This window comes from Ranitomeya imitator, chromosome 4 (genome assembly GCF_032444005.1).
Source record: "Ranitomeya imitator isolate aRanImi1 chromosome 4, aRanImi1.pri, whole genome shotgun sequence".
NCBI classification, from domain to species: Eukaryota; Metazoa; Chordata; class Amphibia; order Anura; family Dendrobatidae; genus Ranitomeya; species Ranitomeya imitator.
The window spans coordinates 364067206-364091853 of NC_091285.1; the positions used below are offsets into that span (position 1 = coordinate 364067206).

Below are 24648 nucleotides of genomic sequence, written 5' to 3' on the forward strand. Positions count from 1 at the left end.
CCGTGGGGTCAGAATGATCACAAGAACGGTGAGCAAAAATCCCAGAACCACGCGGGGGGACCTAGTGAATGAACTGCAGAGAGCTGGGACCAATGTAACAAGGCCTACCATAAGTAACACACTACGCCACCATGGACTCAGATCCTGCAGTGCCAGACGTGTCCCACTGCTTAAGCCAGTACATGTCCGGGCCCGTCTGAAGTTTACTAGAGAGCATTTGGATGATCCAGAGGAGTTTTGGGAGAATGTCCTATGGTCTGATGAAACCAAACTGGACCTGTTTGGTAGAAACACAACTTGTCATGTTTGGAGGAAAAGGAATACTGAGTTGCATCCATCAAACACCATACCTACTGGAAAGCATGGTGGTGGAAACATCATGCTTTGGGGCTGTTTCTCTGCAAAGGGGCCAGGACGACTGATCCGGGTACATGAAAGAATGAATGGGGCCATGTATCGTGAGATTTTGAGTGCAAACCTCCTTCCATCAGCAAGGGCATTGAAGATGAAACGTGGCTGGGTCTTTCAACATGACAATGATCCAAAGCACACCGCCAGGGCAACGAAGGAGTGGCTTCGTAAGAAGCATTTCAAGGTCCTGGAGTGGCCTAGCCAGTCTCCAGATCTCAACCCTATAGAAAACCTTTGGAGGGAGTTGAAAGTCCGTGTTGCCAAGCGAAAAGCCAAAAACATCACTGCTCTAGAGGAGATCTGCATGGAGGAATGGGCCAACATACCAACAACAGTGTGTGGCAACCTTGTGAAGACTTACAGAAAACGTTTGACCTCTGTCATTGCCAACAAAGGATATATTACAAAGTATTGAGATGAAATTTTGTTTCTGACCAAATACTTATTTTCCACCATAATATGCAAATAAAATGTTAAAAAAACAGACAATGTGATTTTCTGGATTTTTTTTTCTCAGTTTGTCTCCCATAGTTGAGGTCTACCTATGATGTAAATTACAGACGCCTCTCATCTTTTTAAGTGGTGGAACTTGCACTATTGCTGACTGACTAAATACTTTTTTGCCCCACTGTATTGTGCAGAAAAACATACATGCTAGTACTAATAAGCGAAACCCTGCTGCCTAAAATATCTAGGATCTACCTAAGGAAGTATATCTACGTATGTATGTGAAAGTATTAATAATTTGTCCAAACGTGAAACCTACAGAATGAATAATATAATGTAGTCCTTCCCAGACAAAGCAAAGAAATAATGCAGGTAGAAACATGTATGACCAGCCTAAAAATACCATGTATCATGAGCTTATAAACAGACTAGATGGTGGCTCGATTCTAACGCATCGGGTATTCTAGAATATGCATGTCCACGTAGTATATTGCCCAGCCACGTAGTATATTGCCCAGCCACATAGTATATTGCCCAGCCACATACTATACAGTACAGACCAAAAGTTTGGACACACCTTCTCATTTAAAGATTTTTCTGTATTTTCATGACTATGCAGTCATGAAAGCAACAGGTGGCTACTTTGAAGAACCTAGAATATAACATAATTTCAGTTGTTTCACACTTTTTTGTTAAGTATATAATTCCACATGTGTTCATTCATAGTTTTGAAAATACAGTAAAATCTTTAAATGAGATGGTGTGTCCAAACTTTTGGTCTGTACTGTGTGTGTGTGTGTGTATAATATACTGTTTGTATCCCCATTGTTTCTGGAAAAATATGGTGATGATGAACGCCAGTATAGTGATCACATTAGTAAAATAGTAATGAGGAAGGGTGTAACCTAAGCAGTGACACCCGCCCATGGTGTGCAGGTAACTGAACTATTTATACATACATCATCAGAGCTCTGGATCCTCACACGAGGGTGGAAGTAAATGTCTCCTCTTCTTCTTCTTCTTTGCAGCCTAAGATGTCAAATGCATAGAGTAAATGGCGTCCAAAGTGACAGATGCTATAGTTTGGTATCAGAAAAAGGTAAGAATAATTTCTTCTTTGTGGAGTTATGTGGATTTGATTCTATTTTATGTATGTTTCTTAGAGAAGGTTTGAAATGAGTTGATGTGAGAGAAGAGCAGACCTAGTGGTTTGCGGTCTAATTACTTAGTATATTGTTGATCTGAGCACTAAGAAACTGTGTTGCTTTTTATTGTGTGTTGCTGTTTAGAATCGTTCACGTGGAGTATTTTATCTCCCAACTTTCAGCGTGTATTCTGCTCCAGTATCTGAGTCCTGTTGTGTTCAGTGGGGCTAATCTTCATGGCTTCCATCTCTGAATCAGCTGTAGAAACCTGAAGGTCAGCCATGTGTTTCTGATGCAAATTTCACAGCAGAATTTTCCACAGGGAGAATCAACAGTTAGCGTAGCCATATTTATAACAATATCTTTTTTTTCTTCCCATGATATTTTCAGACCTAAACACGAGTCCCCTTTTCCATGTCTGTATGTGTGTACTGCTGGTTACTGTAACACATGTAAATACGTCCTGGTGGAAAATCTGAGAATTTTTTTTTTTTTTGGCATGAATGGCTCCCGACATCCATTTTCTGTTCTAACGTTCCAGCAGGTATCCAGTGCTGATCAGTATGTAGTCTGGAGTAGAATTTGCGCTCCGCAGGGTAATGTTGTCCTACCTCTTGTGATTGTGATGCCTGTTAGGCATTCAGTGAGTGATAACATTCCACTTTAGATTAGCGTATGAATAAGCATGGCGTGCACATTGGCTGCGCCACTGAAAATGAATGGGTCTTTTAGGTAATCAGTTTAATTTCTTTTTGCTGATTACATTACACATTAAGTGGGCTCAGAGAAGTAACTGCAGCTTTCATTAGATAAGGTTAATTAACTAAATATGTTTGTAAAATAAAATATGCTGACGGTTTCACTTGGAAAATCTTCATTCCTTCTAGTCTTTTGTATACACCGGCTCTCCTGACACCTGCTCAGAGATTGTAGACATGCGGTGCTTCCAAGTCGTCTTTGAATAAGCTTCCTATTCGTTTTAAATGCTAAATTTACAAAATGATGTAAAAATAACAGTACTGTGTGCACTAGATGAACTTTCCCCAATGGAATTGGTGGTAAACTTATTCAAAGAGTATTTGATGCAATTCTTCATGTGGATTTAGGAACAGAATAGATTTCTAAATCCTTGGCAAAAAAGCTTTGTGAACGTACCATTAGAGTGCTGATTTTTGGAGGGAAGAGTCCTGTAAAGGTACCGTCACACTTAGCGACGCTGCAGCGATACCGACAACGATCCGGATCGCTGCAGCGTCGCTGTTTGGTCGCTGGAGAGCTGTCACACAGACCGCTCTCCAGCGACCAACGATGCCGGTAACCAGGGTAAACATCGGGTAACTAAGCGCAGGGCCGCGCTTAGTAACCCGATGTTTACCCTGGTTACCATCCTAAAAGTAAAAAAAACAAACACTACATACTTACCTACAGCCGTCTGTCCTCCAGCGCTGTGCTCTGCACTCCTCCTGTACTGTCTGTGTGAGCACAGCGGCCAGAAAGCAGAGCGGTGACGTCACCGCTCTGCTTTCCGGCTGACCGACGCTCACAGCCAGTACAGGAGGAGTGCAGAGCACAGCGCTGGAGGACAGACAGCGGTAGGTAAGTATGTAGTGTTTGTTTTTTTTACTTTTAGGATGGTAACCAGGGTAAACATCGGGTTACTAAGCGCGGCCCTGCACTTAGTTACCCGATGTTTACCCTGGTTACCAGTGAAGACATCGCTGAATCGGTGTCACACACGCCGATTCAGCGATGTCTGCGGGGAGTCCAGCGACCAAATAAAGTTCTGGACTTTCTTCCCCGACCAGCGACAGCACAGCAGGGGCCTGATCGCTGCTGCCTGTCACACTGGACGATATCGCTAGCGAGGACGCTGCAACGTCACGGATCGCTAGCGATATCGTCTAGTGTGATGGTACCTTAAGTAGAATTTGTGCCCATTTATGGTATACTAGATGGTGGCCCAATTCTTAAGCATGGGGTATTCTATAATATTCTGACTGACAGAACGTGTTCAATAAACGTGACTGAACTACGTGGCACTGTGACTGACAGAACTTGTTCAGTAAACGTGACTGAACTATGTGGCACTGTGACTGACAACTTGTTCAGTAAACCTGACTGATCTATGGCCGGACTGCGCCTGTCGCTGATTTTTCGCGCCAGCCGCCCGCAACCAATCAGCAACGCGGGATTTCCATTACAGACAGACAGAATTAGACGATTATATAGTAGATACTTTTGATATGTCACAAATGTGGAACACTGACCAAAGTTTGTACACTCTGATCTACATCAATAACATGCCAACACTTAATTACACTATATTTTGTGTTATGTGGGTAATTTCAAGGTTCCTAAATAAAACAAGGAAGGTTCTACCTTTTACTTTAAAAGGGTTGTCCACTACTAGGACAACCCCTTTTTAAACTAAATGTTTGGCCCCAATTACAAAGTTTATACTACCCTACCGTGCTTGTGCTGTTATCGTTATCATCTGTAAAAAAAACAGACGTTAAAAAGAGGATGGCTTCTACAAATAGATAATGATCCTAAACACTTGTCAAAATCCATAATAGACTACCTCAGAAGGCACAAGCTGAAGGTTTTATAAGGGCCCTCACAGTCCCCTGATCTGAACATCATTGAAAATCTGTGGCTAGACTTCAAAACAGCAGTGCATGCAAGACAACCCAGGAATCTCACAGAATTGGAAGAATTTTCCATATAAGAATGGATCAAAATCCCTCAAACAAGAATTGAAAGACTCTTCTCTGACTACAAAATGCATTTACAAGCTGTGATACTTTCAAAAGGGGGTGCTGCTAGGTACTAACCATTCAGGGTGCACAAACATTTCCATTGGCCCATTTTCCTTTTTGTAATATTTAATATGTAAACGATGACTAAATATATAATAATAATTTAGTTTGTTTTTTTTTTTGCCTAAAATACAAAGGGAATGTGACATCTTTAACTTTAGGCCTTTTATAGAAATGACAGTCATTTTGACCAGGGGTGCACAAACTTTTGCATGCCACTGTACTGCACTTTTTAGATTTAATCCCAGTTGTGGCTAAACATAAAAAGCATCTAAAACTTCATCAAGCTACAAGCGCCAGTTTGGCCCAATAAATATTGATAATTTCAGAAAGATCAGTGTACTGTTGTGAACAATAATGCTATTTTCACCATGGAATGTGAATGAATTTTTAATTAAAGCAAAAAAGTAATTGGGCAGAAGTTTAGTGATTTATCCCATCCAAAATGTAGAAATGTACCCACTGAACCCCTACGTAACATTTGGTTTATTTCTGTGCGTCGTGTTTGTATTCTTTCTAACCGCACTGGTTTCTCTGTCTCTTCGATACTCGCGTACTTTGTGTTTGTCTGTTTTCAATATTCCGGTACAGTGATTCATTGAGTGTAACCTAGACTAATGAACGGCTTATGTCAGGGCTGGAGTTGCTCACATGGAATTTCGTGTAATCCACAGCCAATGACATTTAAGAGTAATGTGCCTTTCTAATCTGGCTACAAGCCGAATACCAAAATAGTTTGAGTTATTCAGCTTGTAAATGTAAAATTATGCAAACGGTATGCGCAGTGACTCAGTAGTGCTTTATGTACCTTCATCTGCTCAGGCACAGCTCTTTAATATACCCATAGCCACTGAGTTATTTTTTTTTTTTAAAGAAGCCCTGCCAACAAAACATCCGTGTTGTCATCAGATAGCCGTGCGGGGCTCTAGGCTGGTTTCTGGCACTCCCGTAAGAATGAATGATGCATGATTGACCTTTGCTCCATTCACACGGTGCCTTTCAAAGCCCTGATTCTCTTGATCTCTTGGGGGGGGGTCTCAACGGCTAGACCCTCAGCGATTGGAACGTTGTCTTCTATCCTATGTGTAGTGGTAACTTTCATACTTGAGAATACTCCTTTAAGTACCTATGATATTGCACATATGATAAGTGTTTACTTTGTTATATACACATAGCAATACATAATTATATAGTAGAAATTAACTACTATATAGGTGACTGAATGACATGCTTATAAACAGAGAGGGAAGATCCTGCCCTGCTGGGGTTATTGTCTGTGTTGTAGGCGTTACAGAACAGACCAGTCTTTAAGATGGGGTTACGCCTGGCCTATTGGGATAGTGAGTTTACAGAGCATAAGAGAAGCACGAGATACAATTTGGAGATGGTTGGGAGAAGCAGCCAGTAAGATAACGATGGTGGAGTGGTTGTGAGGACGGGATATTGTGTTGGTGGGAGAATTATCAGCGATGTATCGATGAGACCAGTTAAGGATAGGCTTGTAAGTCATTGTTCATAATTTGAATTGAATTCCCTCTTGAGGGAATTGGGCAGTGCACAGCCAGTGAAGAGTGGTAGAAGGGAGGCCATAGAAAAGGTTGATGCAATAGTCTAGGCAAGTGATGAAGAGCACATGTACTAGTGATTTTGGTGACTCAGATTGGAAGGCAAGGCAGATTTATGAAATGTTTTTGAGTTGGGAATTGGAAAGAGCTGATAAAGGCTTAATATGCACGTTGAAATATGCTGCAAAGTCAGTTTTTACCAAGAAAGCAAATTGCAAGACAAGGGAAAGCGTGGATTGATCGAGTTTTATAAAGAAAAAACTTGGATACAACAAACACTCTGGAAATTAAAGATCTGGAATCTTGGCCTGCGAGTTAAATGTAAACCCCTTCTCATTCTGAATATTTGGTCCTGTGAAAATAACATCACCTATACTCTTCTCCCATGTCAGCGCCATCCCAGTGGTGGTGGCAGTCGCTTTCCCAGAGGTTCTTATATCACATCATCCCTGCACCCTATCAGCGCTGGCGTCATTGTCCCTGCCCTCAGACATATCCGTAATCAAGAGGAAGTGTGAGCTGCGGCTGGCCACTCATTTCCTCTTGATTGCGAATACCTCCGAAGGCAGTGACCATGAAGCCAGTGCTGATTTGCTGCAGGGCTAATGTGACATAACGTAAAAGTGGTACTTGAAAGCCATTTTATGAGCTATCCAGTGCCAGGAAATGGCAATGAGGGACACACAGGAGAAGGTAAATGTTCAGTTGGAGTATGAAAAGATCCAGGTTAGGGCAAAGTCTGATACCAAGTGATTGAGCAAGTTTGTAACAAGAGGGAGTGGTCAACTTTCTCAGGTGGAGGACAGTTCTTGAAGAAGGAGCATAGAATCTTTTTGCTAATATGCAAATTATTAGTGATTTTGGTTAAGCTAAATTCAGTCAATTGGAGTCTGTAAACCATACTTCTGGCTCCTCAATTTTCTGACTCCACAGCCCTGGTCACTATTGAGCATGTTCATAAAGTGCAGCACAGATTCATCTCAGCTAACAGCCCAGATCCTTAGATCAGGAACAGAACAGACATTTATAGGACCTATAACTTTCCCAAATTCTTATGAAAAAAAATGTACAGCACATCCTGCATTGTACTAATGAACCCAGTTTATTATATATTTTAGGAGTGGTTCCATTTTATACCAACTCCGACTCTGCGACTCGGTCTGACTTCACAGCCCTGGTCAGAAGCCAGATTGTAGCAGGTCAAAAAGCAATTTGGATGAAAGGTGGTTGGTCCTTAAGGCTGAGTGCATACAATGGCGTTTTTGATGCATTTTGTTTCCATGCGGAATTGGCTCAAAAATACTCAGGAAAGCTTATGCCAGCTAAGTCAGAGAATCTTGAAGTATTGTGCACATGATGAGTATTTTTCCTTTCAGGATTTGCTGTGCATTTTACTGTAAATCTGCAGCATGTCAATTCTTTGTGCATTTTTGCCTGTTTTTTTGACCCATTGAATGCACAGGAAAGAATTCATGCAAAAAACGCATCAGAAATGCAGTGGAATTTTTTTGCACTGTTTTGCTGCTAGATTAAGAAACCTTGCAGACATTTTTGCAAGAAATTATTCACATACCCTAGAAGGTGGCGATTGTGTTCAAGGAGTTTAGATGCAAATGGGAGTGGTGAGGTGGCACAATAGCTGGTCAAAGACCACGGGTCAAGTGGTGACTTCTTAGAGTATGGGCAAACTGAGTTCTTTGAGATTTAGTAAAAGTATATGCACTCACCATTTTTTTTTTTTTTTTTAAGGCGGCTTCCACCTGGCACCTGTCTGAAAATGTGCCAAAAAGCATGAAGGTATGCACAATATGTAAAAACGCCTTTTTGTGCATATGCTCCATTGCTTCTTTTTCAGTTGTTTTAACTTCTTCAGGCTTAGAAAGCCAAGAAGCAGCTAAAATCAGTGACCTGACCATTCTTCATCAGCTTCTGCTGTTAATATATTAATTTATAAATACCGTATATACTCGAGTATACGCTGACCCGAGTATGAGCAGAGACTCCTAATTTTGCCACAAAAAACTGGGAAAACTTAATGACTCGAGTATAAGCCTAGGGTGGGAAATACAGCAGCTACCGGTAAATTTCAAAAATTAAAAATAGAAACCAATAAAAGTAAAATAATTGAGACATAAGTAGGTTGTGTTTTTGAATATCCATATTAAATCAGGAGTCTCATATAATACTCCATACAAAATACACCCTATATAATGCTCCATAAAGTTTATGATGGGCCTTAGAAGATGCTTCATACAAAAATATGCCCCATATAATGCTGCACAAAAGTCGATTATGGCCCCATAAGATGCTCCATAGAAACATTTCCTCCATACAATGCTGCATAAAGGTTATGGCCCCATAAGATGCTCCATAGAAACATTTGCCCCATATAATGCTACACAAAGGTTGATTATGGCCCCATCAGATGCTCCATAGAATATTATGGCCCATATGCTGCTGCTGCGATAAAAAAAAAAAAATTACATGCTCACCTCTTGTCCTGAGCAGTCGGGGACACCAGCACTTGCAATATTCCCCTGTCCCCGTTCCACAGCCACGCGCCACTGTGTCTTCCGGGTCTCTGCAGTGACTCTTCAGGCAGAGGGCGCTCACTAACCACATCATCGTGCCCTCTGACCTGAACGTTACAGCCAGAGGACGTGGAAGACGGAGCTCGTCGGTGGAACGGGGACAGGTGAATATCGCAATGCTCACCCACCCCCGTCATACTCTCCTTCCCGTCACGGTCCCTGGCAGCTTCTCCGCTGCGATGGTTTCTGGGCGCCGGCAGCTCTTCCTGTGTTCACTGGTCACGTGGTACCGCTCATTAAAGTAATGAATTTGCGCTCCACCCCTATGGGAGTGGAGGCGCATCCATATTCATTACTTTAATGAGCGGTACCACGTGACCGCTGAACACAGGAAGAGCTGCAGGCACCAGAGACCATTGGAGAAGCAGGGAAGTGCAGAGACCATCGCATCGGAGAAGCTGCCAGGGACCGCGCCGGGAGGGTGAGTATGATGTGACAGCTGCCGCTCCCCCTCCCCTGCCGACCCCCTGGGACAATGACTCGAGTATAAGCCAAGAGGGGCACTTTCAGCCTTAAAAAATGGGCTGAAAATCTCGGCTTATACTCAAGTATATACGGTGGTGATAAAAAAAAAAAAAAGCTTACAGCTGTAAAGTCGACACAAAACACATCATCAGGAAAAAGACTGCCAGCGTCCTCTTTTTCCAAAAGTATGCAGGTGCTCTTATGTCTATGGCTGTACACATTTCCAAAGAGTTTTATTTTATTTTTTTTTCTTTTAAGACTTTTGATTGGACAGGGCACAGTTTGGAGAGGTTTCATTCCTGCACTTTTTCTTTTTACAAGGGATTTTTCAAGTCCTTTTCTGAAAAAATAAGATCAAGAAACGTATTATGTTCCAGGTGTTTTTGAATTTTTTTATCGAATCTGCTCCAGAAAACTCAGTGTTATGCTAGTTTATGATTGGGTGTAATGTTGGAATTTTTAAAGGAAGAAGGGAAGATGCCAGTGGTTAGTGTTGGGTTTATACCAGCTTTACCCATTTCTTGAACCTATCGGTAAGGTTGAGAATGAGTTGGGATTGGAGAAGGTCTAGTCCACTTACGGTAAGATGTTATTTGAAGAGAAAGTGTGATTTATTTATGGTGGGGAAGCAGATTCATCGAGGGGGGTAGTGATGAGTGAGCGTGCTCGGATATCGTGTTATCAGAGTATCTTCGGCGTGCTTGAGTAAAATGTTCCATTCCCCTTGGCTGCATGATTCATGGTTGTAGACAGCAGCACATGCGGGGATTGGCACATCCTCGGATAACACCACTTCCGGGCACGCTCGCTCATCACTATTGGAGATACTCGTACAACACCCGCACATCCTCGGATAACACCACTTCAGGGCACGCTCGCTCATCACTATTGGAGATACTCGTACAACACCCGCACATCCTCGGATAACACCACTTCAGGGCACGCTCGCTCATCACTATTGGACATACTCGGACAACACCCGCACATCCTCGGATAACACCACTTCCGGGCACGCTCGCTCATCACTATTGGAGATACTCGGACAACACCCGCACATCCTCGGATAACACCACTTCCGGGCACGCTCGCTCATCACTATTGGAGATACTCGGACAACACCCGCACATTTTCGGATAACACCACTTCCGGGCACGCTCGCTCATCACTATTGGAGATACTCGGACAACACCCGCACATCCTCGGATAACACAACTTCCGGGCATGCTCGCTCATCACTAGAGGGGAGTACTGGACAGTGGTGTAGAGGAAGACAGGCTGTTACCCCTGCTGTAGACATTGCATCATTCTAGTAGTGGCTATGATTTACTACAGTATATGTACAGTGACAAGTGTAATTATTCACATAGGCAGTATATTTTCTTCCATTTAGTCGTCATATAATATAATATAATGCAGGTTAACTAGTGATGGTTTTGCATTTTAAATGTTACTAGAAGTCCCAGGAAAACTCTGGATAAGACTGAACTCATGTGTTTGTGCTATTGCAGGGCCTGAGTTCTCAGGGCGTGATACAGACATAACGCCAAACCTGCACTGACTCCGTGTCTAGTCCTGCCCTCTAGTCCTGCCCTCTCAGGCTGTTTGCTGACATAACGCCATTCTTCACAAAATGTTCCTTTAATTAAAAATCTGATCCAGTTCTTAACTCCAAAGGCTTTTTGAGGTTGCGGCCAATTGAGAAGTCTGTATTGACTCCTTATTGATTCCAGATAGAGCTGGGGCAATTTTTGTTGGTTGCTGTATCACCTGGCTCTTTGCTGCATCTTATGTTGTGTGAAATAGCGTTTATACAGTGTCCTCTGTACCTTGGTTATAGAGGGTTTCTACAGTGATAGACTTTTTCGCACCATTGTGGTTTTACACTTTTTCAAACCACTTTCAAAATGAATCATTCGATCATAAAGCAAGCAGGGCTCGATGGGGGTGAGTGCACCGACCCACCTCCCAAACACAACAATCTGCCGTCTTTCTTTTCTTTTCTTTCTTTGTTGGTGGCCATCTCTGCCAAGAGATGTACTAATTTTTGATAGTTGAATGAATGGCACCATATCTTGTACTGGTAATTCTTCACCTACAGAAGACATTCGGGAAAATAATGGTGCAAATGCAAGAGTTTCTTTTGGGCTGCAAATGTTTGTTTTGGAAGAGTTGATGGTAAGTCCAAGAGCCTGAGAACAAGGAAAGTAGCTTTCAAGCTGAGAAATACTTTGATTTCTCTGCTAAGATATATTGTAAAGTTTCTTATGTTTACTTTTACTACTGATTTTTGTTAAGTTTGTTCGAATGACTGAAGGTTTATTCCCAGAATTAAAAGGTAACCCCTATCAATAGGATAATGGATAACTTACTGAGAGCAGGGCATTGGATCCGAAGAACCTTCTTGAATGGAGAGGAGATGTGCATGCTGCACCTTTTTGTTCTAGTTATTGTCCATAGTACTGCCAGAATTAGCTGGGTACTATGCTTTTTTTTATGTCTCCAGTGGTCCCAAAGACATTGAAGGGAGCAGAGAGTGTGCATGTGCACCTTCGCTCCATTTAGACTCTACAGTGTCTGGTTCTTGGAATTGTTGAAGGTGCCATCAGTCCAATTTCCAGCAAAGTTGGCTATCTCCCATCCAATATAATCTGTTTACATCTTGGAGAACCTATGTTAAGAGGGCTTATTTTTTTTGTCATATTTGCTGAATTTTGCGGTTCCTTTCATTTAGTTGGAGCAATCATATCTGTTTTGTGTTTTGTTTTGTTTTTTGTTTTTTTTAAATAGTGGAACATGATTCTATGGTTTTACCCTTTTGAGAAATGGGTACCAGAATACAATTTTTCATTAGGATCCTTCTAAATAGCCATTGTTAAATGTGGTAATAAAGTTTCTCGAATAGTTTATATTGCCAGTGTCTTATCTTCTCTGGCTGCTGTTTTTAACAACTCTTCATTCATACAATTGAATGAAGTCCATCAATGAATTGTACATGCCTCCTCTGCCAGGAGTCAAAATGCAAGGACATTAATGGCATTGAACTGCTAAACTGGCTAGCACGAGAGACCATAAACTATTGATTGTTTCCGCCGGTGTTGTGAAGCTTTGCGGCTATCTGACTTCATTGACCTCTAACCTTTAGCTCAAGTTAATGTTTGTTTATTGATAGTTTTTGTGTTTTATTGTAGCCTTAAGCCTATTAAAGGGAAATAAATAATCTCCACTATTGACTTTTCTCCCTGTCTAGATCTTTATAACATCACATTAAGGGTATGTGCACAAGTTGCGGATTCTCTGCGGATCCGCAGCGTTTTTTGCAGTGCAGGAACGCTGCAGATCCACAATTGATTTACAGTACAATGTAAATCAGTGGTCCCCAACTCCAGGCCTCGAGGGCCGCCAACAGTGCAGGTTTTCAGGATTTCCTTAGTATTGCACAGGAGTTGGAATCATTACCTGTGCAGATGATCACATTACCACCGATGCAATACTAAAGAAATCCTGAAAACCTGCACTGTTGGCGGCCCTCGAGGCCTGGAGTTGGGGACCCCTGATGTAAATCAATGAGAAAAAAAAAAAATGCTGTGCACACTTTGCGGAAACGCTGCGGTTTAAAAGAAGTAGCATGCCACTACTTTTTTGTGAATCTGCAGCGTTTTTGTACCCATTCCATTATAGAAAACCGCAGGGGTAAAAAACGCAGCAAATCCGCAAGAAAAGTGCAGCAAAAACGCGACTAACCGCAGGTGCGTCTTCTGGCAGGAGAGGCAGAATCCGCACCAGAAATTCCTAAGCCTAATCCACAACGTGTGCACATAGCCTTACAAAGTGTTATATTTCAGTGTCAGATTTATCTTCATCTGTGATTTCAGTTTTGGGGCTTTTTTTTTTTTTAATTATTATTAACCCACTCTTATCACCCATAACAATTTATGTGTGAGGAAAAAAATTATAGGAAAAAATTACATATATATACCGGTATATACACACACTAAATATTTAAATAACCTTTCTTTTTTTGTCTTTTGTCCTTGATGATTTTTTTTGTGCCAAATTCTTCAAAATGGTGTACGCAGTTCATGAGTGTTGTGCAAAATAAAAATTGATTCTTATTTTATGTCCTTAACCCCTTAGTGACCCATCCAAATTTTTTAAATCTGACCAATGTCACTTTATGTGGAAATAACTCTGGAACGCTTCAACAAAGCCCAGTGATTTTTTTTTTAGATTGTTTTTTTCGTGGCACATTATAATTTATGATAATTTATGATGAGGGTAAATATAGGTTGATATGTTTTGTTTATTAATTAAAAAAAATACATAAATTTGACAAATTTAAAAAAAAATGCAATTTTAAAACCACCGGAAAACATTAATAAATAACATTTCCCACATGTCTGCTTTAAATCAGCACCATTTGTAAAATGCTATTTTATTTTGTAACATTTTTAAACAATTAAAATCAGTAATTTTTTCATTTTTTTTCAAGGAAATGTACAAAATGTATTTATTTTTATTATTTTTTTTAGGGACCTATCCAGGTTTGAATGACTTTGGGGGTCCCATCTACTGGAAAAACCCAAAAAGTGACACCATTTTAAAAACTGCATCCCTCAACATATTGAAAACTGCTGTCAAGTAGTTTATTAACCCTTCAGGTGCTTTTCAGGAATTAATGCAAAGTGACATGACAGGAATGAAAGTGTGTATTTTTTCCACCTAAATGTCTGTAACTTCTGAACAGGCCGCTATAGTCGGCAGACTCTGAGGCCGCTATTTGGCCATGAATTGCCATGGCAAACATCAGGACCACACAATTATGATCTCAGGGTGCTGATGGGGATAAAGAGGGAGTCCCCACACTCTGTTAACCATTTATATGATGTAGTCACTTTTGACAGCAGCATCCAAGGGGTTAAACAGATAGCCACCAGGAGGTTGTCTCCATTCCCTAATGGGGGACAGGAAGCACAAGAGGTTAAAAACCCCTCCCACCTCCCATTAACCAGTGTCTTTCCTGTCCCCCATGGGGCATGGAGAGGTTTCTGGTGCGCTGCAGCGGCGGCTCTAGCAGTGTACCTGGTTTACTTTCTTTGCCGGGCACTAATGGTCGGGCCCCCCGCGGCTTCCTCCTGCGCTGTGCCTCCCGTCTCCTCCGGATTCTGGGACCGCGTTTCCCGGCCTCCTGCGTCCTCTTGCGGGGACAAAGCTGGTCGGTGAGCCCACCGGAGGCCTCCCTGAGCTCTCCGGCGTCTCCCCCTCCAGCGCACGCTGTTCGGCGACCCGGAAGTCAGGTGGCACTCCACTTCCGGGTCGGCGCTCCTGTACAGGAGCGACAGTCCAGCGCTATGCATTACCAAACGGCGTGCGAGGCACGCTGCATCCTCGCACGCCTGCCTGGGACTGCGGAGGGGGAGGGGCGGCTAATTGCCACACGCTGGTGCAGGCTTATTTTCTATATAAGCTGCGAAGACGTCTCAGGTAAGCCTGCTGTAAAAGCATGGATTCGTCTTGCCCTGCAGCTGCAGAGCCCAGCGCTCCTCAAGCCCTAGTAAGTGCGACAGAGGGGGTCCCATTTAAAGGTACAATTAAATATACCTTCTTACACGGCTTCCTCTCTCATTGAGGGGAGTCAAGCCTGGCCCTAAAAACATTACCAAACGCAAATATGCTACCTGTAATGCGAAAATGCCACCAGATTGGGAGAAAAAGTTGTGCCAACCTTGTACGGATAAAATCGTCAGAGCGGAACACCCTTCATTGATTGAAATTCGCTCCTTGGTTAGGCAGGAGGTTCAAACCTCTTTAGCAACTCGCCCCACCTCCACCGCCACCACCATCCTCACCTGATCATCACTCCCCAAAAAGAGGAAAATCCAGGAGTATTCTGAGTCAGAGTCTGAGGGATCCTATACGTCTTCTTCTGTTAAATGGGAAGATGCGTTACCCCATAAATCTGCGGAAATTAGGAGATACCTTTTTTCCTCTGAATATATTGAGGAATTGGTGTCTACAGTGAGGAACACCATGGGGTTAAAGGAGGAATCAGTTCCTCAGTCTATACAAGACGAACTGTTCGGTATACATACTGAAAAACAACCTGCGTTTCCCGTCCATAAAAGCATAATAGATATGATTAATAATGAATGGGAATTGCCCGAGAAGCGGCTAACAACGCCTCCAGATTTTAAACATCGCTTTCCTCTTGATGAGGACTCAATAAAATGGAGCATCCCAAAAATTGATGTCCAGGTGGCTAGAGTGGCCAAGAAGACAGCTCTACCGTTCGAAGATTCTTCCCAATTAAAGGACCCCTTGGATAGGAAGATTGAGAGCCTTCTCAAAAAGTCCTGGGAAACGTCTACCTCGGCCCTCAGATTCAATATAGCATCCATCTGCGTGGCCCGCTCTTTCTTCCGTTGGATAGAAGAGTTAGAAAGCCACAACTCTCAGGGTACTCAGAGAGGAGGTACTGGACTCCTTGCCTATCTTGCACAGAGCAACAGGGTTCCTTGCAGACGCCTCACTGGAATCTATCCGGGTGGCCGCCAGATCCTTGGTCCAGACGAATTCAGCCAGAAGAGCTCTCTGGTTAAAAATGTGGAGCGGAGACGTTACTTCAAAAATAAAACTTTGTTCTATTCCCCTTAAGGGTGACTATGTGTTTGGGCCCTCCTTAGATGACATCTTAGAGAAAGCCACAGACAGAAAGAAAACCCTTCCTGAACAGAGACCTCCCAGGAAGCGTTTTTTTCGGCCCTCCCAGCCCTCCCAGGGTAAAGGAAAAGGAAAATCGGGGAGGTGGAGTTATGCTAAGGGGAAGCCTAAAAACATCCTTATTCCCCAACAAGCACAACAAGAAAAGCAATGACTCCGATCCGGTGGGGGGGAGGCTCTCGAACTTTGTTCACAGTTGGCAGAATATCTCCAACAGCCCCTGGGTGGTGAGTGTTATCCAACAGGGTCTACTGATAGAGTTCGATGCGCCTCCTCCCAGGATCTTAAGAGTCACCTCCCCGTCATCTCGGGAGACTCAAAAATTGATGATGGCTGGACTACAGGACTTGCTAGACTCAAGAGCTATTTCCATGATCCCGGTGAAGGAGCAAGGGGAAGGACACTATTCCCGTATCTTCATGATAAAAAAGCCTTCCGGGCAATCTCGGATTATAATAAATCTGAAAGCTCTCAACAAATACATAACCTACCGCAAGTTCAAGATGGAGTCAGTAAAAACAGTCATCCCTCTAATAGCTCCTCATTCATATATGGCAACAATAGACCTCAAGGATGCCTATTTCCATATTCCAATACATCCTCGCCACAGGAAATACCTAAGATTTGCGGTCCAATTCAACCAGGAAATCTTACATTTCCAATACAATGTCCTCCCCTTCGGGATCTCCTCAGCCCCAAGGGTGTTTTCCAGAGTCATGGCGGAAGCAGTAGCCCATATCAGGAGCCAAGACATCGCTATAGTACCATACTTGGACGACCTGTTAATAATTGGTCCTTCCGCCGAAGTTCTCAATCAGAGAATTTCCAAAACTCTGAACATCTTACAGCTTTTGGGTTGGATTCCAAATCTAAAAAAGTCTCAGCTATCACCATCAAAGGTGAGGAAATTCCTCGGAGTCCTCTTGGATTCAGAAGGTCAAAAATCCTTCCTACCAGAGGAACACCGGACAAATCTAATTTCCAAGGTCTCACTCTTCAGAAAACAACGTTCTCCGACTTTACGGGCTGCGATGTCTCTTCTGGGGTCGATGACGGCCTGTATACAATCAGTCCAGTGGGCTCAGAGCCACTCCAGAGTTCTGCAGGCACACATCTTAGGGAACTGGAACGGGAATCCAAATTCCCTAAACAGAAGAGTTTACACTCCAGGGAAGGTGAAAGCCTCGTTAACCTGGTGGGCGATCCAATCAAACCTGCTGAAAGGAGTAGACTGGGTGCAAGATCCGCTGATTACGGTGACAACAGACGCCAGTCAAAAAGGTTGGGGAGCAGTGATCTCGCAAATCCCATTCCAGGGTCACTGGAATCGGAGAGAAAGCTCCAGTTCCTCCAACTCCAGAGAATTGTTGGCAGTGGAGAGGGCCCTTCTGGCAGCCAGCAGTCTCATTATAGGTCAACATGTCAGAATTTACTCGGACAATATGACAACTGTTGCGCATCTAAAACACCAGGGAAGTCCGAAGTTCAACTCACTAAGAGCAATATCAAACAGAATATTTTGCTGGGCAGAGAAACATCTCCTCTCACTTTCAGCGATACACCTCAGGGGGTCAGTGAACATTCATGCAGATCGCCTAAGTCGTCACGACTTGCATCCAGGAGAGTGGAGCCTGAAGGCAGACGTTTTCAGAATGTTGACAGACAGGTGGGGTCTTCCCGATATAGACCTTCTAGCGTCCAGCCAGAATGCACAGGTCGAGAACTACTTCTCCCTAAACCTCAAGGACCGGTCTCAAGGAGTAGACGCCTTCGCTCATTCTTGGAGGTTCCATCTAGCATACGTGTTCCCTCCAATACCGTTACTTGCGAAGACCCTCCGGAAGATTCGGGTCGATCAGGTCCAGGCTATCTTAGTAGCTCCAGCATGGCCAAAGAGGAGCTGGTACCACCTCATCGAAGAGCTGAAGGTGGACGGTCCAGTCTTTCTTCAAGCATCAGAAGATCTTCTCTGCCAGGGCCCCTTTTATCATCCGGAACCACAAAAGTTCAAACTGGCAGCCTGGCTATTGAAGCCCAGGTACTAAGAGCTAGGGGCCTTTCAGAGTCAGTAATTTCTACTCTACAGAAATCTAGAAAACCTATTACCAATGCCATATATGGCAAAATCTGGAATAGATTCTCCTCGTGGTGTCATCCTCATAAACCTGACCCTTTTCATCCTAATATTTCACAAATATTAGATTTTTTACAAAAAGGATTAGAGTTGGGGCTGAAGGTTCAAGTGTCAGCCTTGAGTTCCGTCTTCGATCAGGACCTTGCGGGTCATCGTTGGATAAAGAGGTTTATGGTCGCAGCATCAAGACATTGTCCAAGAAAACAAATTTTCGTGCCATCTTGGGACTTTAAACATAGTCCTAAAAGGTCTTACGGCTCCTCCATTTGAGCCATTATCATCTTGTTCCTCGCAACTTCTGTCCTGCAAAACGGCCTTCTTGGTTGCAATTTCTACTGCAAGACGAGTGGGGGAAATACAAGCCCTTTCAGTGAGAGAGCCTTATCTTACTATAAGGGATGACTCCATCGTATTCCATCCAGATCCCTGTTTCCTGCCGAAGGTAGTGTCAGAATTTCATCGATCACAGGATATAGTCCTCCCATCGTTCTGTCACAATCCTTCAAATCCGGAAGAACACAGATTTCATACTTTGGACGTACGACGTATAGTATTATACTACTTAGAACATACTAAATCGTTTAGAATTGACAAAACTCTCTTCGTTCATCTTTCTGGCAGAAACAAAGGCAAGAAGGTAGCGAAGAGTACCATTGCCAACTGGATAAAAAAGGCAATTTCTGAAGCATACCTAACTCAGAATATTGCTATTCCTGCGGGCCTAAAAGCTCATTCCACCAGATCTACTTCCGTCTCTTGGGCTGAAAGGGCTGGCGCCTCAACAGAGCAGATTTGCAGGGCAGCAACATGGTCTTCTCTACACACATTTACTAAGCATTATAGATTGGACTACTGGTCCAATCGGGATCTTGCTTTTGGCCGAAAGGTTCTTCAAGCTGTGGTCCCTCCCTAAATTCAGAATTGGTTGGCATTCCTCCTGGTGGCTGTCGTGGAAGGCTACTAGAGAAAATAGAATTATTCTTACCGTTAATTCGGTTTCTAGGAGCCTTCCACGACAGCATTAATTCCCTCCCGATGTTCTTGGATATTTAGTCTGAGAACCTAAAGGTAACCGGTGCTATGGGTTCAGTTGTAAGTCACTGGTTAATGGGAGGTGGGAGGGGTTTTTAACCTCTTGTGCTTCCTTTCCCCCATTAGGGAATGGAGACAACCTCCTGGTGGCTGTCGTGGAAGGCTCCTAGAAACCGAATTAACGATAAGAATAATTCTATTTTTTTTGGCGGCAAAAATTGTGTTGACAAACTCTTAATGTTTTAAATGGGGGTTGTTAAGTACTGGACAACTTTTTAATTTTTGATTGCAGTGATCTTGTGACATTTTCTATTGCTGGGGGCTGAGGAGCAGTGCCAGTACTGGTTTGGAGAATGCTTTTTCCTTATTTTGTTAAGAATGCTGTTATCATTTAAGAGGGGGTGTCCAGTAGTAGGTCTTTTAGTATATATGTGTAAGTGTGTGTATAATATTTACAGGCGCTTCTCACAAAACTAAAATATAATCAAAAAGTTCATTTATTTCAGTGCTTCAATACAAAAAGTGAAACTCACATTATATAGAGTAATTACAAACCGTGATCTATTTCAAGTGTTTACTTCTCTTAATGTTGATGATTATGGTTTATAGCCAATGAAAACCCCCAAAGTCATTGTCTCGGTGAATTAGAATACGTTATACCACCAACTTGAAAAATGATTTTAAAATCCGAAATGTTGGCCTACTGAAATATATGTTCAGTAAATGCACTCAGTACTTGGTCGGGGCTCGTTTTGCATCAATTACTGCATCAATGTGGCGTGGCATGGAGATGATCAGCCTGTGGCGCTGCTGAGGTGTTATAGAAGCCCAGGTTGCTTTGATAGCAGCCTTCAGCTCGTCTGCATTATTGGGTCTGGTGTCTCTCATCTTCCTCTTGAAAATACCTCATAGATCCTCTATGGGGTTAAGGTCAGGCGAGTTTGCTGGCCAATCAAGCACAGTGATACTGTTGTTTTTGAACCAGGTATTGGTACTTTTGGCAGTGTGGACAGGTGCCAAGTCCTGCTGGAGAATGAAACTTCCATCTCCAAAAAGCTTGTCGGCAGTGGGAAGCATGAAGTGCTCTAAAATTTCCTAGTAGATGGCTGCGCTGACTTTGGTCTTGATAAAACACAGTGGACCTACACCAGCAGATGACATGGCTCCCGAAACCATCACTGATTGTGAAAACTTCACACTAGACCTCAAGCAGCTTGGATTATGGCCTCTCCACCCTTCCTCCAGACTCCGGGACCTTGATCTTCAAATGAAATGCAAAACGTACTTTCATCTGAAACAACACTATGGACCACTGAGCAACAGTCCAGTTCTTTTTCTCCTTGGCCCAGGTAAGACACTTCCAGCGAAGTCGATTGGTCATGAGTGGCTTGACACAAGGAATGCGACACTTGTAGCCCATGTCCTGGATATGTCTGTGTGTGATGGCTCTTGAAGCAATGACTCCAGCATCTGTCCACTCCTTATGAATCTCCCCCAAATTTTTGAATGGCCTTTTCTTAACAATCCTTTCAAGGCTGCGGTTATCCCGGTTGCTTGTATACCTTTTTCTACCACACTTTTTCCTTCCACTCAACTTTCCATTAATATGCTTGGATACAGCACTCCGTGCACAGCCAGGTTCTTTAGCAATGACCTTTTGTGGCTTACCCTCCTTGTGGAGTGTGTCAATGACTGCCTTCTGGACATCATTCAAGCCAGCAGTCTTCCCCATGATTGTGAATCCTACTGAAACAGACTAAGGGACCTTTTTAAATGTCTAGGAAGCCTTTGGTTGTTGCTTGAACATACACAGGATTTAAATATAAAAAAAACAAAATAAAGTTTTTATTATTTTTCATAAACTTTTTAGTCTAAAAATGAAAACCACTTTCTTCAGCACAAATGAACAGTCTCTTCTTTGGGTAAGGCAAAATCAAACGATCTCACCAACTTGGTGTCACAGGAACATCTCTCAGGGTATGTGCACACGTCCGGATTTTTAGCGTTTTTTTTGCGGAATTTCGCCATAAAAACGCTATAATTCCGCATCAAAAACGCTAAAAATATGCATTCTGGAATTTTTGTGCAGATGGATGCGTTTTTTTCCGCAAAAAAAACGCAATCCGCAAAAAAAATGAACATGCTCATTCTTTTTGCGAATTTTTTGCGGATTCCCTGATAAAAGGACATTCAGGAAAAAAAAAAAAAAACGCAAAAAATCCGCAAAAATTCTGCGCAAAATCCGCGCAAAAAAACGCAAATTTCTGCCAGAAAACTCCGGATTTTGTCAGCAAAATAACCTGACGTGTGCACATAGCCTCAGGCTATAACACAGACTATCCATCAGCTCTGTCTTTCTCCAGCTTTATCCCAACTACTCCTCCCTGAGCTTAGTGCATCTGCTTTTTATTAGGCCTGTAAAACGTGGACTGACTGGTGTATGGAAGCAATCTTTCCCACCCAGGTACTTTAGGTCCTTCCTAAATCCTGGATCCAAGGTTTTAGGAATATGCCTATTTACTTATTCCTTTTGCATTCTCTGTGATATTTAACATGGCATTCTGCATGATGTAGATTGTTTGGAATCTTGCATATCCAACACAGTGCACCTATTGGATTTTGACTAATTATGTACTTACCTGCCTGTACAGATCCACATATTTGTGTATTTTTGAAGAGCTGTTACTACATCTTTTTTTTTTTTTTTTTTTGTGCTTATTGGATACTTGGCACTGCTGCATTTTATTGTCCATGTTTACTTTGCCACCTATTATTTGCCTACCATCTAATTTTGGGACCTACAATGGCCATATCATAGGCTGTTGCTGGTGTGTGGTTTTTGCAAGCCATAATTGTTTTCTTAGATTTTTTTTTTTTAATTTGTTTGTTCTCCCATATGTTGTCCATGATTCGATTAAAAAATTTGATAAAAAAATTCTTGTATTTTGTATCCTTTGGTGATCGTTGTTTTTTGCATAGCCCCTTTTCTTTTACTCTTCTCTGTGACTATTTTTGTATGGATGAGGCTAATCCCATCATTTTAGAATTTTCTGGGTGGTACCCTCTCCTTTTCCATTTTGCACAAATCCTGGATCCAAAATACAGTCCAAATAAAACCATCTTGGTAACCTATTCTAACTGGCGCACCTCTCCCAGGCCAGCCTCCTCGGTGACTCATGCCTGCCATCCAGGACCTCACCGCCTGCTTTCTTACATGATGTGTATATTCCTGACTGTGTGTTATGAAATCTCTGCAGGCTTTGATTCTTTGAAGATGAGTCAGAAGCTGAATTTAATGACACTGTGGATATGTCTGTGGATATTTATTTTTCTGCTCCCACGTTATATCGCTGTACAGCATTCTAATTAGAGTATAGCGGCGTATCCGGTTATTCCTTCTCACGTGTGTAGACGTGTGCACGTGCTATATGGATGTAGTAATACATATCCGCTATTAGCGCAACTCACACATCGGATATTTTCTAGTTCGAGGTGATGAACGAGATTCTAATGAGCAATAGCCAGTCGTTCATTAAACTCAATTGCCCACATTTAACACATTCTTTGCACCTATTTAGCACATTTACTGCATAATAACCAGTGTTCTGCTATTTATCAGCCATTTCTCTATTGCTTATCTGTTTATAACGCTGGGCTGAAGCGTGGGTATGCCTACTGCCTGGCCGGGGTTTACACACCTTTTCTAAACACTGTAGAAAGGTGCAAATTGGAAAAAAGTTGTATCTCTGCTCCAAGCTGGCCACTGGCATAGAATCAATGGCTCCATTTTTTTTATTGCAGTCATAAATGTGTCGCACAATATGGCAATAAAGTATTTTACCCTCTTCCTTTTGAAATTGACTAAAAGTATGCCATTTTTGATCATTTCTCCTTTTTACATGAAACCTTTTTGACAAGTGAATTATCTTCAGAGTTTAGTATTAATATACTTCCGCTTTCACAGTTTCGCTATGCAAATAGTAACAGATAAAATGACACAGTACAAATCATTTAAATGTGTAATTGCTGGCAATTGTTGCTATGTTTGAAGAATTGACAGTCCAATTCTGATGCATACCCTGTATCATTTGTACAAATTTAGACATTTTAAGATATCATGGACATCATTCTCATATAATAATTCAGGATGGCAGGAGAGACTTAATCATATTAGGTAAATGACAGCGACTTACGGCAGGAGGTAAGCCTGAATATCATTCTACTGTTTACCGGAAAAGGAATGCGACCTACAAAAAGAACACTGTGTACCTACAGTCAAATATGGTGGAGGTTCACAGATGTTTTGGTATGGTTTTGCTACCTTTGGCATTAGGTGCTTTGACAGTGTGGTAGACATCATGAAATATGAAGATCACCAACGGATTTTAGGTCGCAAATATAGTGCTCAGTGTCAGAAAGCTGGGTTTGTGCCGTAGGTCAAAGGTCTTCCAGCAGGACAATGACCCCAAATATACTTCACGAAGCCCCCAGTAATGGATGGAAATGAAGCCCTGGAGATTTGACGTGGCCAGCAATAAGTCTGGATCTAAATCCCATTGAACACCTGTGGAGAGATCTTAAAATTGCTGATGGAACAAGGCACCCCTCAAATATGAGAGGACTGGAGCAATTTGCAAAAGACTGGTTCAAAATTTCAGTTTAGAGGTATGAAAAGCTTGTTGATGGTAATAGGAAGCGATTGATTGCAGTTATTTGTTCCAAAGGGTGTACAGCCATATATTAACCCTCCGTCACATACAACTGATCTGACAGGCGCTTCTCTTTTACTTTCATTTCTCCTTCCTCACCAGATTGTGAGGAAACCCCCTCCCTCCAGGTAGTCTCCTGTCTCTTGAAGGTCTGTGAAACCTGATATCACAGTTGGATTTCAGAGCTTCAGGGGAGAGGATATAGCTGCACAGATCTCTCAGGCTCATTGTATGTGAATACGTCACATTCAGTAAGGTTGGTATTTTATGTTTTTATTCATCACAATAGTTTATTTAGCTTATTTTCTGAATGTATAGCACAAAATGTGAGGATATTTCATAGAAATAAAGGAGATTTTATAAAAGTGTGCTGCTCAGGCATATACAGTAGTTCCCTAACCTATTCCTTCTCTTGCTTCAGATTATCTGCTGAAATGGAGAGGAAAATGTACAATTTATCCAAACAACTTGATGTTGAGGAAGTAACAAACATGCTGTTAGATGATAGAGACCTCACACTGAGTGAGGATTTAGGAGAGGAAAGTGAGATTGATTCTCATGATGAGGTGGAAGAATGTGTCCTGGATTCTGAAACAGAGCAAGATGGTGACAG

General features: G+C 42.3%; 1 protein-coding gene across 2 annotated transcripts in view; it reads left to right on the forward strand.

The window, feature by feature from the left end:
- Window positions 1–24648, forward strand: part of PHTF2 (putative homeodomain transcription factor 2) — a 184113-nt gene that overhangs the window by 77722 nt on the left and 81743 nt on the right. Inside the window, exon 2 of one of the 2 annotated variants that reach the window (XM_069765133.1) lies at window positions 1887–1957. The exons of the other annotated variant lie outside the window; for it this stretch is intronic. Within the exon in view, the coding sequence (XP_069621234.1) occupies window positions 1913–1957 (45 nt within the window). The 5' untranslated portion in view covers window positions 1887–1912. The remainder of the gene's footprint in view (window positions 1–1886; window positions 1958–24648) is intronic. 2 annotated transcript variants of the gene reach the window in all.